The sequence below is a fragment of the Ahaetulla prasina genome, chromosome 3 (genome assembly GCF_028640845.1).
Source record: "Ahaetulla prasina isolate Xishuangbanna chromosome 3, ASM2864084v1, whole genome shotgun sequence".
Lineage (NCBI taxonomy): Eukaryota > Metazoa > Chordata > Lepidosauria > Squamata > Colubridae > Ahaetulla > Ahaetulla prasina.
The window spans coordinates 169,894,832-169,908,731 of record NC_080541.1 but is presented as its reverse complement, the minus strand read 5'-3'; the positions used below and the strand labels follow the sequence as shown (position 1 = coordinate 169,908,731).

The following is a 13,900-nucleotide window of genomic DNA, read 5'->3' as shown; positions in this document are numbered from 1 at the left end:
GAGACAAAGGTAAGAATTTGAGAATGTTTCTTTGTGAAACTTTTTGGAATTACACATTTCTTCAAAAACAGCAGAAGTTTTATGACAAAAATCAACATATTTACAGAAGCAGAATTATAGAATACATCAACCAGTACGGTCAATATTTATTTTATGCATCATTTGCAAAGTTACATTGTGGATATGACACTCCTGTCATTCTTGGATTTGGATCATTTGAAGTATAAAAACCACTAAAATGCTTGCTTTTTCTGATTTGAAGTTGCTTTCAATATAATAAATTCTGTTATTTTGAATGCAAAGAGGTTAATATTTTATGTCATGGGCCTTTTAATTAAGAGTCTTCTAATTTAATAAGTTATAACTAACTGCAATGTTGCATCAATTGCTGTTTTACTACATATTGCATTTAGCTATAAAGATGCGTAACAGCATGAGAGCTCCTACTATCAACTATCAGTACTTGCTATCCCCATGAAGTTACTAGTAACAGAAAGATAAGCACACACTCCAAAACTATTTCTTAAACCAGGGTTTCAAAGATTTTTAAGGATCTAGGAGCTGCACTTAATATATTTGGATTGAGGAGGAGGATCAAAGTAGGATGAGTTGTTTAGGATTAGAGTTCCTTAGTTTGTAAAACTAAGCTAAACCTTTCTTATAGCTTGCAATACTGTATCACCTATTTTCAAAGAGTACTTCGAGTTACAAACAGCAGCAAGAGGCTGTGTAATTCAGAACACTCACTCCCTGACTTAAAGCTTGTTTAAAATATTTTTTACAGCAAAACAATAAAACAAAATCAAGGATTAGACCAAAACCTATAAATCTTACTTTTCAGCAGATTGCTGGATCAGTGGTGAGATCAGATGGAAACGGATATAAGCTGGAAAAAAAAGTTATAATGAGCAGTGGCAAACAACGCAGAATTTTAATCAAGACTATGTATCTCTTCGAGACCTTAGATTATGATTCCTTTATAAAAAGAGCAACTTGACATCTATGTTGATTAGATTCACTTTCCTTTCCAAAGAACCAGTCTTTCCAGTCCTACAGGCTATATGTTCATGCTCACAGTCATCTTATTCATCATGGAAAATTGTTGCACATAAATCAGACCATTTAACACCCTGGCCTCCCTAATGTGAGGGCTCTCTGGATCTTACAGAATGAAAGCCTTTCCAGGAAATAGGAGCTGGAGAAAATAAAGAATAGGTAGGGAACTCTGACAAAGCTGTATTAAAAATCCTAAGTGGACATTTAGAAAGATCCCAGAATGTTTTGTTTTTTGTTTTAATGCTGAGGAGGGAAACAGTTCTAGCATGTCTAGCAAACAGAAGGACATGTATACAGGTAGTCCTCAACTTACAACCATTTTTTTAGTGATCGTTCAAAGTTACAACGGCACTAAAACAAGCGACTTATGACTGGTTTTCACAACCATTGGAGCATCCTTATGGTCACAAATTTGGATGCTTGGCAACTGGCATGTATTTGTGACAATTGCACTGTCCCAGGGTCATGTAACCTTCCCAGATGGCTTCTGAAAAGCAAAGTCAATGGGGAGAAGCCAAATTACTCCCACAACCACACGATTCACTTAATAATTGCATGATTCGTTTAGCAACTGTGGCAAAAAAAGGCTGCAAAATGGAGCAAAACTCATTTAACAACTGCCTTGCTTAGCAATGGAAATTTGGGGCTCAACTGTGGTTCTAAATCGAAGACTATCTGTACAATGGTCCACAAATCAGTGATCAAATACTAAGCTTGACATTCTAGTACCAACATAAAGGGTAAAGTTATTAGAGTCAAGAAAGTATCTCAAACCAAAAGACAATGTTGAAATGACAGTTCAGGTTGTGTTATCTTCATTTTAGAAACTGAAAACAGCTAAGCTGTAACACAGAAATGGAATAGAAACCACTGGTTTTGTCTTAAGCAATATATAATATATCAATGTATTACTCGAGGTAAAATTTCCATCAGATGATGCTCAATTATAGGTGGTTTCATGGATGAAACTTAAAGGCTAAAAATGAGGATTTTTTTAAAACAGAAAACCCATTTTATGTTAGAAAATGTATTTGTAATATTATTTTTAAATGCCTTTTGATAAATTTAAATTCTAAAACGTACTGAATGCCAAGTTGATAGTACAACTCAATAGAAGTTACACATATGCAAAGTGAAACACTGAAAAAGGTTTAATGCCAGACAACATTGCCTAATAAAACAAAAATTGCCACATGAGAAATCAAAAAGAATAAGTGCTTTCTATGCCATAGGTGGAGGTTCATTAGGAGTTTTATTCAAAAATACCACAAAATAGTTACCTTTAGGGATTTTGAATTTGTCATCCTTCTTGTACCACAAACAACCTTGCTGGGAACTCATTATATTGACTGGATATTCTGTCTGAGGGCAATCAGGATCCTTCAAAGCAAAATCGGTTGCTAAAATGATGAAAGATGGGGTCATTATTTCACATCAACAAACAAGTACTACCTATCATATAATGCTTAAACCTGTTTATAATTAAGCAAACAAATGGCATGAACGTTTCTGTAACAACAAACGTTACAGATTCCTCTAATTTCCCCTAATTCTTATGGGTCCAACATGGCAGAAATCTAACAGAATAAATCTGTTTGTTACTTACAGGCATCTTTCTTTTAAAATAGCAAAACAATAATAGCATACATAGAATGATTATATTTTAGACTATTTAGGAGGAATTCATAAGTCACTCACCAATGTATCTATTTTCTTCTGGCAGGTGTAAATCAGGATTTAATTTGAAGTCACTGGCCCATGTATCACTCCAGTGTTGATCAACATCTGTAAATATTAATATTACAATAGTTTGGTAAAACCACACCTGAGAAAAATGATAAACTTAGTTGTAGTGATATGCATAGGTAAGATACACTGTTCTGATTCTTCTCTCATAACATATATCAAATTTTCACAGATAATGGAGGACACCGAAACATGCATCGAGCCGAATTTATACACAGCTCATAAACCTGAACAATTTTTTAATTAACTAAGGCAGAAATTTGACCGGATGGATCAGGAATTAAGCAGTTACAGCTAACTTAAGTCATTTTGATTAAATGGGTCCAATCTAACCATGTACTGTATAAATTTGTATTCAGTCTATCTCTACCCTGTCTAAAATTTGTTAATATGAATTTGTTTTAATAGTCAAATCATAATGAGTCATAGAGTACTCCATAATGAGTCATAGAGTAATCCACAGAGGATTACTACAATGAATTAACATAGCCATTCTGATTGCAAGCTCATAATTTAACACTGTCTATAAAATTTTGCTTAGTCCAATAAATATTTTGTGTGGATGACTGTCTCATCAACAAAAAGTTAGAAAAATTCCAACTATCAACAGCCTTATTATGACTCAGTGTGAGATAGGAATTAGGTGAATGCATTCTGTTTCCCTGTTGCATTAAACCATGGTTTAAGTGTAATTTTCAATGTTAAAATCACTTGTGGATGAAGAAAGTAATTAGTGTAAGCCTTGTTGGGCTAGTTTCCAGTAATTTTTCTTTTTGAGCTGCCTCTAGTTTGTATTGCTATGATCAAAGACAAGAGGAAGACAACAAAATAAACTAGAGGAAAAAGCCAGAAATCTATAAATAAAAAAACTTTCAACTACATTACAGTTTATATGAAATCAAACCAAATCAAATTTTTTATACTCTGAATTTTAGTTCCTGAAATTTAGACAGACAGACTATTCTTGTACCTTCAACACTGTATTGTGTCCCAAACCATTTCTCCTTTAGGTGACACTGGCCTTCATGGGAGGCAGATAATAAAATAAGATTGGCTTGACTGGGAATCAGTTGGTTAAGTGCGTTAGCAATTATCTGTAAAAAAAAAAGATTCAAATAAAACTTCCCTCTGCTACACAAAATCCAGATCTTTATTTGACTTCACTTTGAAACGAATGGTAAATCCTGAAGTAATGTTTACCTTCTAAAACAGGAACTCATGGTAAAAGTATTTTCCTATTATCCGAGGTCAGAGTTATCTTACATATTAACCAAGAGATTTAAATTTTTTTGCCTACCTCTGGATTATATTCAAAGAGAAGTTGATCTCCTGTCAAAATATCCTCCTTTGGAAACAGCTGCATATTTTCACAAAGACTTTCTACATATTCAACTGGATCAGTCTGAAAAACAAATCATTTTGCTTCATGATATGATCCTTCGAATATTTTTTTCCATGTAAGCTAACTTGGAGATTAATGTAGACCATCATTTTCCCTACAGTTTGGACACTGACTTTCACAGTTGCTTTGAATGAAGAATCAGATTTAGTTACCAGGGAGATGAACTCCAGATTCTTAAGACATATCAGCAAACTGTAATTCAAATCCCTAACATTCTGATCAGTTATGTCATTTCTATGTTTACCTGGTATATGTCAGACAGCCTCAATAGCAGGAGAACCCAAAATTTGTGGAAGCATAGAAATATTTTTTTAAAAACCTACAATTCTTAGAGATGATAACAAACATCTGAATGAAAGAGCATATGTTTAGGAGTAATGGAAGGTTAAGTGTTAATTTGAGTTGAAAACCAAAAAGGGAAATTTAAAGAATTAAAAATATGTAATGAAACAGGAGTTGATACCACAACCAAATAATCAGAAGAGTGTTAATATTTTGCATGACATAAATCCGATCATCTCAATACCTGTTCTTGGTAATGGAATTCATTAGCTTCAATCTTCTGGATCTCTTCCCATATTCTGTGGATGAAAGCAGTGTATCTTCAGTATATTTTTGTTAAGAATATATGTTTTCAGAAATAAAGGTTTTGGAGTAAAATCATAAACAAACTTTCAAATGCTCAGCTGCCATGCCCCAAAGGGGAGCTTTTGTCATTTATCAATAAGGATCATGTCTGACTCTGTTCTGACCAATTCAAGGACTCAAATATGCCTCATCCCCTTAGAGCAGGGCTGTCAAACTCCCAGGCCACGGGACCGGATATGTCACATGCTGGCCATGCCCATGCCTGGTTTAGCGAAGGGGGGAAAAGTCCCGATACGTCACGTGACACTGCCATGACAATGTGAATTTGACACCCCTGCCTTAGAGCCTCCTAGGTCAGAATGTGACTGCCTTCCCACTTCCAAATTTAGAAAATACACTTTTACTATGCATCTATTATGAGACTACTTTCAACTGATTTTAGACAGGTAATAGATAACTTACCTGTGTAAAGTAATTGTTTGTTAATATTTTTATTCTCAAGAATGGTGTATTTAAGAAAAAGTTATTTACAAACAATGTTTGAAGTACCGTAATTACTGTATTCAGTCATTTTTTTCTAATCTTCTGCTGTTTAGATTTTTGAATTATATTCGTCTTTAACTAACACAGCCAGTGAGTGAACTAGAGGACCGTGGGTTGGAGAAAGGAATAGTACCTTTGCAGGGGTGGGTTCTAATTTTTTTTTACTACCGGTTCTGTGGGGGGGGGTGTAGTTTTTACTACCGCTTATTTGGTGGGTGTGACTGGGTGGTCATGTGACTGGGTGTGTGTGTGGCCAACTTGATGTCACTCACGTCAAAGGTTAGGGTTAGGATGCCTGGCCTCTCCTCGCTTCAAAGGTCTCAACAAGATACAATTTCCCTGTCTATTTATTTACTACTACTGAACATCCAAAATATACTATTTAATCCTATGTATATATGCCATATGTGTATGTACATATTACATAGTATAGTGTGTATAGGCACACAAAAAGATACATTATCTACTATATATACTGTATACACACACATACATACACACACACACACACACACACACACACACACACACCTCTTGTAAAACTATACACATTCAATCTCACTTACTACATTTTGAAAAACACACCCAGAGTCTACTTGTTGCCACATATTTAACTATACTTGACAACACAGTATCAACAGTAGAAACCTTCAAATTTCTGGGTTCTATCATATCGCAAGATCTCAAATGGACAGCTAACATCAAAAACATCATTAAAAAAGGACAATGTGGCCAACTTTTTTTTTTAACTTTTAAAAGCATTTTTTCTACAACCTCTTCGGCCGACGAGGTTGAGAAAAAATGCTTTTAAAAGTTTCAGACAAGCCCAGCTGAGCCGAGTGACCATCAGCGGCTTTTCTTTTTACTTTTAAAAGCATTTTGTCGGCCAAAGAAAAAATGCTTTTAAAAGTAAAAAAAAAAACGTATGTTCACAGCTCAGCTGGGCTTGTGGGAGGTGGTGAGGCAGGGATTTTTGCTACCGGTTCTCGGAACAGTGTAAGTGAGAGTGACTGGGTGGAGGAGGGCGGGGCGAGCGAGCGTCGGGCGGCTAGGACGAGTGAGTGGAACCGGTTTCAGGGCGTGGCCAGCCAGCAATTACTAACAGTTCTCTGAACTAGCTGAAATTACTGCTATGCGTCCTCCCAAACCAGTATGAACCGGTAGCAACCCACCACTGTACCTTTGGAAAGAAGTATTTTCACCCCTCTGAACTTCCAGTTTCTTCATATAGTTTTAACAGCTATGTATTATGTCAGCTCAAATATGCAAAATACAGAAAAAAGAAGGAAAAACACCAATAACACCAACTTTTCTTGACTAAAATCAAACGGAGATTTCATTACCTTTGCTCAGGTCCTACTTGCTGCAACATTTTCAAGTACTGGAATACAACATGAGCAACCTGAAGAAGGAAAGGTTCAAAATTTTCAAATTGAGGATATCTGTAATAAGCTAAAAGAATAAGCATTCTAAACTGCAACTCAAATTTACCTCATAGAAATGCTTGTAACCTTCATCAGTCAGGGTCACACAAATACTGAAGACAGAATAGGTTGAATTTTGCTCAAACCCGGTCTCACCATTTCCTCCATACAATGCAAGTGCCCAGAATCTGGAAAAAACATTTACCATACTCTTACAAAAATTAAGAAGTGCAAAGTATTAAAAATTTTAGTGGTATTGCCTGTGCCCTGGCTGGGTGGTTATTTCTGTTTTAGTCTGTTGTGTTTAGCTATTTTGAGCCTATTTGCCTATCTGGCATGGTTTAAGCCGGAGCGGGCAACTATGGCATCTTTATGACTGGTGGACTTCAACTCCCAGAATTCCTGAGCCAGTATGACTGACTCAGGAATTCTGGGAGTTAAAGTCTACTGGTCATAAAGTTGCCAGTTTCCCACCTCAGGTTTAAACAATAGTGGTATAATTTGGGCTAGACTCAGTGTATTGTGCTTAGTTTGGAGGTTTTTTTGTGCCATGTGCTTTTCAATTTCCCCCCCGATTCAAGGGGCAACTACATTATCTACAATTGGGGACTCAACTCTGTGTTTATTTTGATTTCATTTTCTCAGGCACAGTGTTTTTTTTTAATATCACTAGCTTGTCTTTTGAAAAACAGTTGGTTGGTTACTGCTATTTTGTGAATGAAAAGTTCTCCCAACTCTACTGTAGAGCTTTTTCACATGAGCATTCCCAACACTCAATATTCTAGACGTGTCAGACTTCCCAAATGCCTTTAGATCCCTAATCTGGGTGTTGTCATTTTGGCTAACACCAGTTAACACTGCAATTCTTTGCTTGTTTGACAAGTAAAGACAAGCCTAATGGAAACCTTGAAGATGGGATGGAGAGGCCTTCCTTTATTTAATCCCACAGAACAGCATTTGATCTCTTGGCACTGCATCAGAAGCTTCACTCTAGACCAAATTGATTTGTTTTGTTGCTTTCTAGTGATCTTTTGTAAAAGTTTGAGGGAGCTACTTCAACACCTTCTTGTTGGAGGAGTTAAAGTGGAATGCCTCATGTTTTTTTACTGTGCTGAGATGCTGTCTTGAAAGCATCATGCCAGGGAATAGAATCCAGGTGATTCATGAAATACTTCAAATGACCCTTCTAAAGTATTCTGCTTAAGGCTTTCAAGCAAGGGTCTTCTTCAACCTCAGCATAGTTTATGACTGTCTTTAACTTGGTCCCTGAGTAAAGGAGCAGGATGCTCACCAATGTATATATTACAGAAATAAGTAACAATGTACGGTATATACTTTTTCAATTTAGTAAACGTGGATTCCTTGTTTTCATCATTTATCATGGCAAATACCAGCAATTTTCATTTGTATACATACTTTTTCCTAAGATATGAAAGAATGCTTCCTTTGCCTTCATGTCCAACAAGCCAAGAAATATAGTGAAGTGGCTTCACCCTACAAAGTGAAAAAACATTAACCGTAATTTGAAAATTCCAATTTTCTAATCATTATAAAAAAATAAGTCTGTAGAACAGGCAACTCCAAAATGATGGGAATTGGGGGAATAATACTTTACAAAGATCACCTTCCTGGGTTGCCATAAGTAGAACATACAGGTGGTCCTCAACTTACAACAGTTCATTTAGTGACCATTTCAAGTTACAACGGCACTGAAAAAAGTGACTTAAAACCATTTTTCACACTTATGACCATTGCAATGTTTTCATAGTCACATAATTTATTATTCAAATGCTTGATAACTGATTCACATTTATGACGGTTGCAGTGTCTCGGGATCATGTGATCCCCTTTTGCAACCAACGAAGACCAACAAAGTCAATGGGGAAACCAGATTCACTTAACAATCGCGTGACTAATTTAACAACTGCAGTCAGTTAACAAACGTGATAAGGAAAGTTGTGAAAATGGGGCAAAATTCACTTAACAAGTTTCCCACTTAATAATATAGGCTTGGGGCTCAATTGTGGTCATGTCAAGGATTACCTGTACTTGCTATCATTTAAATTTATATAATGCAATTATCAAAATTAAATGATCAGCCAGAATATTCCATATTAGACTTTTAATAAATTTACCTAATCCAATTTCACTGTATATCCACAGAAGTGGGGAAGGAGGCGGGCGGGGCAGGAGGGAACAAGAATGTAAAATTACCTGTAATACTTTTCTTGTGGAGGAAGAGCCCAAGTGATGTTTAAAGAGTGAGTTTTTCGGATTGGAACCACTAAAAATAAAGAAACTTTCCTTATAAATAAATAAAGTGAAGATAATTCCAGATTTCCTTAATATTTCCATATGCAAAACAAAACAAAAACCAACCCCCCCCCCCCAAAAAAAAACAGCATGCATTTTAAAGCTAGGAATTTTAAAACCAATATAGATATGGCTTAGGGCCCGGGTACTTACGGGACCGCCTGCTGTTACCATATGCCTCCCACCGACCAGTACGTTTTCACAGAGAGGGACTTCTCAGGGTGCCGTCCGCCAAGCAATGTCGGCTGGCGGCCCCCAGGGGAAGGTCCTTCTCTGTGGGGGCTCCCACACTCTGGAACGAGCTTCCCCCGGGTTTACGCCAAATACCTGACCTTCGGACCTTCCGCTGCGAACTGAAGACACACCTTTTCATTCGCGCGGGGCTGGCTTAAATTTTTTAATTTTTATAAATTTTAAATTTAATTGATTTTAAATTTGTTATTTATTTTAAATGGGGTTTAGTTTTATAAATTTTTAAAATGCTAGGCTAATTATAATAAGTTTCTTAATTTCTATTTTAAATTGTACATTGTTATTTTTTACTGCTGCCTGTACACCGCCCTGAGTCCTTCGGGAGAAGGGCAGTATAAAAATCAAATAAATAAATAAATAAATAAATAAATATATGGTAGGTAGCATTGCAGGAGTTATCCAGTTACATCACTCACCTCTGTAAAGTTTAGGAAAATCTGGAGTGTCAAAAGGGTCTGTCAGATGGCCAAATGTTGGTCTGGATATATTGCTTGAAAAGAAAGAACACATATATTTATAGATATGCGCCCACACACATCTTCCTAATAAAACAGGCCCTACATATTTTTCAACACCGGTTGCTAAGGGATTAATCAATTCCAGGGATCAAATTCTTAGTCATACCGAATTATCAATGTTTCCGCTTGTTGAGCAGAAAATATTTCTAACTATGGCAATGCACACACACACACATAGCTTGTAGCTATGAGTAAGGATTTCTGGATTCAGAGTCCTGTTCCTATTTATAAAAATAGCATGCCCTTTTTTTAGGGATGTCCCATTCTGTTTTGCACTTAGAATTCAGCTTGTACATGTGGAAAAGACAAGAGGGACTAGATAGCATACAAACAGATAAAAACCAAATTCACTATGCACAGCAATACTTATCTCCATCCATCCATCCATCCATCCATTTATCTATCTCTTTCTTATATTTCTTATTTGCTAACCACCCATCACCCTCACCAAGATGCCCATCCAATCTTTATCCTTGAGTAAAAAACAGGATCTAATCTTTACAATATATTGTGGGAGCTGCATTGATTGCAGATCTGCTTCTGGGTCAAATTCAAGATGTTGGTTCTCACTTTTAATGCCCTGCATGCATACCTGGGAGTAATACTATTCGAAGGACCGTATTCTTCCAGTTACATTTACCCGATCCTTCTGAGCAGGCAGGCAGAGTAATGGGTCTTCTCTCTTAAGGAGGTCCACCTTCTCTGTTGTGGCTCCCTCCCTAGGGAACATCATCCTTGGGGAAATAAAATTGGCCCCCACCTTGGCACTCTTTCAAAAGGACTTAAAGATATGTTTTGGGGGACCCCAGGATGACATGGAGTCCTTAACCTGGTTGCTTTGGTTGCTGACACTTAGAGGGAGGGGTTACTGGGCTTTGTATTTGGGATTTTATTTCTATGAGCTACCCAGAGTCACTATGAATCAGGCAATCGTATATTTTTTTCTAAATAAATTGATAAATATATGAACAGAATTTGCCTGTATATTGTACAAAGTGTCCTCTCCAACTTATTTGAGTTATATGTAAAAATCTGAAAAAATTGATTAAATCGAATTCTTTTTTTCTCCTTACTATTAACTTTAGGCAGTTGGGGGGAAAAAAAGAATATATAGCAGCAGCTGGTGAGTGCAGAGGAAAGGATGAGAAACTAAAGACCAGGACTGAATAAATCAAATCTCTAATATCTCCAACTCTAATAAGTTGGAGAATTTTGCACCCAATTTAATATCCTGCATATTACATACAATAGGAAAATGTATCTTACTTATTTGGGATCTCTGAGAAGATTTCAGTCACCCATTTTTCCAGAGTATCCAAGATTTCTATTGAGGAAGGGAAAAAAAAAAGGGGTGGCACATAACTTAGGGAAAACAAGCAGCACATCATCAGGAAAAGACGAGAAAGGTGAGAACCTGTTGTTCAAGCAGCCAATGCCAATATTATAAAGCCCACAGGCTGAATTTCCTTGGAATTTTCTGGGAAACTGCTCCAGATAACTGAAGCAAAAAACATTTGTAATATTTTTAAAACTACCTCCTCCTATGGGGATACCAGATCTAATCTGTAATTATCCAATGAGTCACTACTTAGTAGCAAAGGGAATGTTCTTTAATTTTGAATGAAGAGCTCTTACCTTTTGACTGCACAACTAAAGTCATATAGTTCGCTGAATAATATTGCTGCCAGAATTCCCTCAGCCTGGTATAGGTATCAATCCCATTTTGTTTTGGCTCATGTTTCAGGGTATCTGCATTACCTGTAAATGAAGTTCAAAATGAAGAACTGTTTAGAGTTATGAAAGCTCTGTTTGAAACTTTTATAATGATCAAAAGGACAAACATTCTTTTCCTCTGCAGGCACAAAATAATACATAACAATTTGGATTTAAACTCATGGGAGTGTAAATCCTGCTGGATCAAGCCAAAGATTATATTAATTTAATGTTTTGTTTTTTTACTGTGACCAGCCAGATCACAGCTTCTTTGGGGCTCACAAATATGAGACAGAGACACATGTCACTGTAACAGATATCCAGACCCATGGTCTCCTCCAATAGTATTGAACTTTTAAAGACAAATAGCCCTCAACGGACTTGCCCATTATGAATGTATTTAATCAAAGTTTCACACCACTCAACATAGTGGCTGTCACCAGGTCTTGTAATGATTCTACAGATTAATTTTCAAATGAAAGTGGCACTGCATTCACATGTTGTCACAAAAAGCAAAGCTGCCATAGGAAACAGTTCTGAGTAATGATTCTGCTATTACAGAATTACTTTTATTTTGTCTAGCCTAAGGTATTATCTGAGCCTCATTTAGCCAGATCATGCCATCCTGCACCATCTGCCAGAAAGAAATGGCAAATAACAACTGTCCTTTTTTTTATTCCAATATATTTTATTTTCCTTTCTTCTGCATCTGTAGCCCTTCTTGATGCCTTTCTAAATCCTTATCTTAACTAGATGAAATGAATTATGAAGAATGCAAATATATAAGAACTTATAAGAGAGCACTCTAAGAGTATCAATATGAGAGAAGACAAGAAAGTCTCACTAGTATCCACATATAGAGTTTAAAGTAATTTGTGCATTATTACCTCACAGTATCACATTATATTGGTCATGTTGTTGTGCATGCCGTGTTACCTATATATTAAACTAATTCAATATTTTGTATTTCATTTTTGTACTCTTTACATTGATTTCTTTGCTAATGAATGCAATGCTAATGAACCTCCGGATCTAGTCGATTAATCTTTTGCATATGAAAAATTTCCCTTGCCAACACACCTTGTTGCTTTTCTCTAGTAATGTAATTGCTCTGGAGAAGGTTATAAAGGGAAACGTAACCTCATTTCCAGCTGAATGGGCTCTAGCAACCAGCATACACCTTTTACGTTATGTGTATTTTCTCATCAGCTTCTTCTTCCCTTTTCCAGATATCCCTATTTAATTCTGTAAAACAATTTACTAATTACAACGGATACTTAAAGCTTCCCAGAGTCAGTTTGGAGTTGGTAATGCCAAAATCATACCATATTGAAATCAATCAATCAATCAAATCAGAAAAAATGATTGATTCCACTAAAGTAAACTATATTTGTTATAAATATATATTTGCTTTTCTCCTCCAACCTGCAACAGCAAGAATTTAATTCATTTGTTTTATAAACTCAAGCATTGTAACATTAGCAATGCTAAACCATTCCTGGCTACACTGATCAAGGCATAATTAAGAACAGAATTCAAAATATTATTTGATTACCATACAGATTAAACTTCTGTACTATCCATAAATGAATATATTACATTACATCTAGCTGACTTCAACCTATCACATATTTCTTTCTCCTTGTTCACTGTTGCCCATGCACCCCCAAATCTGCTCTGAATTGCCCTCTGACCTCTGCAGATTCCAAATTTAATTAGAAACAAATGGAGAAGGATGGGTCTATTTCACTGGTAGATGCTACTGGATTCAATAGCAAAGGCTTTTAGATCTGAAATCAACTCAATACCAATAGTCAAAACAGGTACACTTACCCCAGAAAAACTTCTTCATAGGATGATCAGATTTGGCGAGACTGCCGAATAACATCTCTCTTCTGTTTGCATCAGAGGGCCTTGCAAGTTGATATTCTGGGTTTTTTTGAAAAAACCAAACAAACAAGGCTTTCAGATTCAAGATACTCCTAGCCTACAACAGCAGCCCTGGCTATAAGAATATGACTGATGTTCCCTGCCAGTTTCCCACAAGCTAAGTGAATGGGGAAGCCAGTAGGAAGGTGGAAATCGCTCCGGTCACTTTTTTGCACACAGCAATTTGAAGTGTCTGTCAACAGTCCCCCCACCCCACCCCACTTCAGCACTTACAGAGGCTCCAGAGCACCTGCCCGCAATACTCCTTGCCACCATCCATTCCTATACCTGCCAATGGCACCTACCCTTCAGCTTGCCTGAGACATCTGTCACTTCCCATTTAATGACCCTCATGATCCCCAGATTACAAGAGTAACTGGGACTACCAGGACTGCCGTAGCTAAATTAGGCAGTCA

General features: G+C 36.5%; 1 protein-coding gene across 1 annotated transcript in view; it reads right to left on the bottom strand.

Moving 5' to 3' along the window:
• Positions 1 to 13,900, bottom strand: part of NRDC (nardilysin convertase) — a 29,279-nt gene that overhangs the window by 9,404 nt on the left and 5,975 nt on the right. The window contains exons 6-19 of the mRNA XM_058174430.1: positions 13,389 to 13,484; positions 11,478 to 11,600; positions 11,109 to 11,166; positions 9,741 to 9,814; positions 8,974 to 9,043; positions 8,176 to 8,253; positions 6,827 to 6,947; positions 6,679 to 6,737; positions 4,731 to 4,785; positions 4,100 to 4,204; positions 3,773 to 3,896; positions 2,755 to 2,841; positions 2,337 to 2,456; positions 835 to 886 (exon numbers count right to left, since the gene is read on the bottom strand). Of these exons, the coding sequence (XP_058030413.1) occupies positions 835 to 886; positions 2,337 to 2,456; positions 2,755 to 2,841; positions 3,773 to 3,896; positions 4,100 to 4,204; positions 4,731 to 4,785; positions 6,679 to 6,737; positions 6,827 to 6,947; positions 8,176 to 8,253; positions 8,974 to 9,043; positions 9,741 to 9,814; positions 11,109 to 11,166; positions 11,478 to 11,600; positions 13,389 to 13,484 (1,222 nt within the window). The remainder of the gene's footprint in view (positions 1 to 834; positions 887 to 2,336; positions 2,457 to 2,754; positions 2,842 to 3,772; positions 3,897 to 4,099; positions 4,205 to 4,730; positions 4,786 to 6,678; positions 6,738 to 6,826; positions 6,948 to 8,175; positions 8,254 to 8,973; positions 9,044 to 9,740; positions 9,815 to 11,108; positions 11,167 to 11,477; positions 11,601 to 13,388; positions 13,485 to 13,900) is intronic.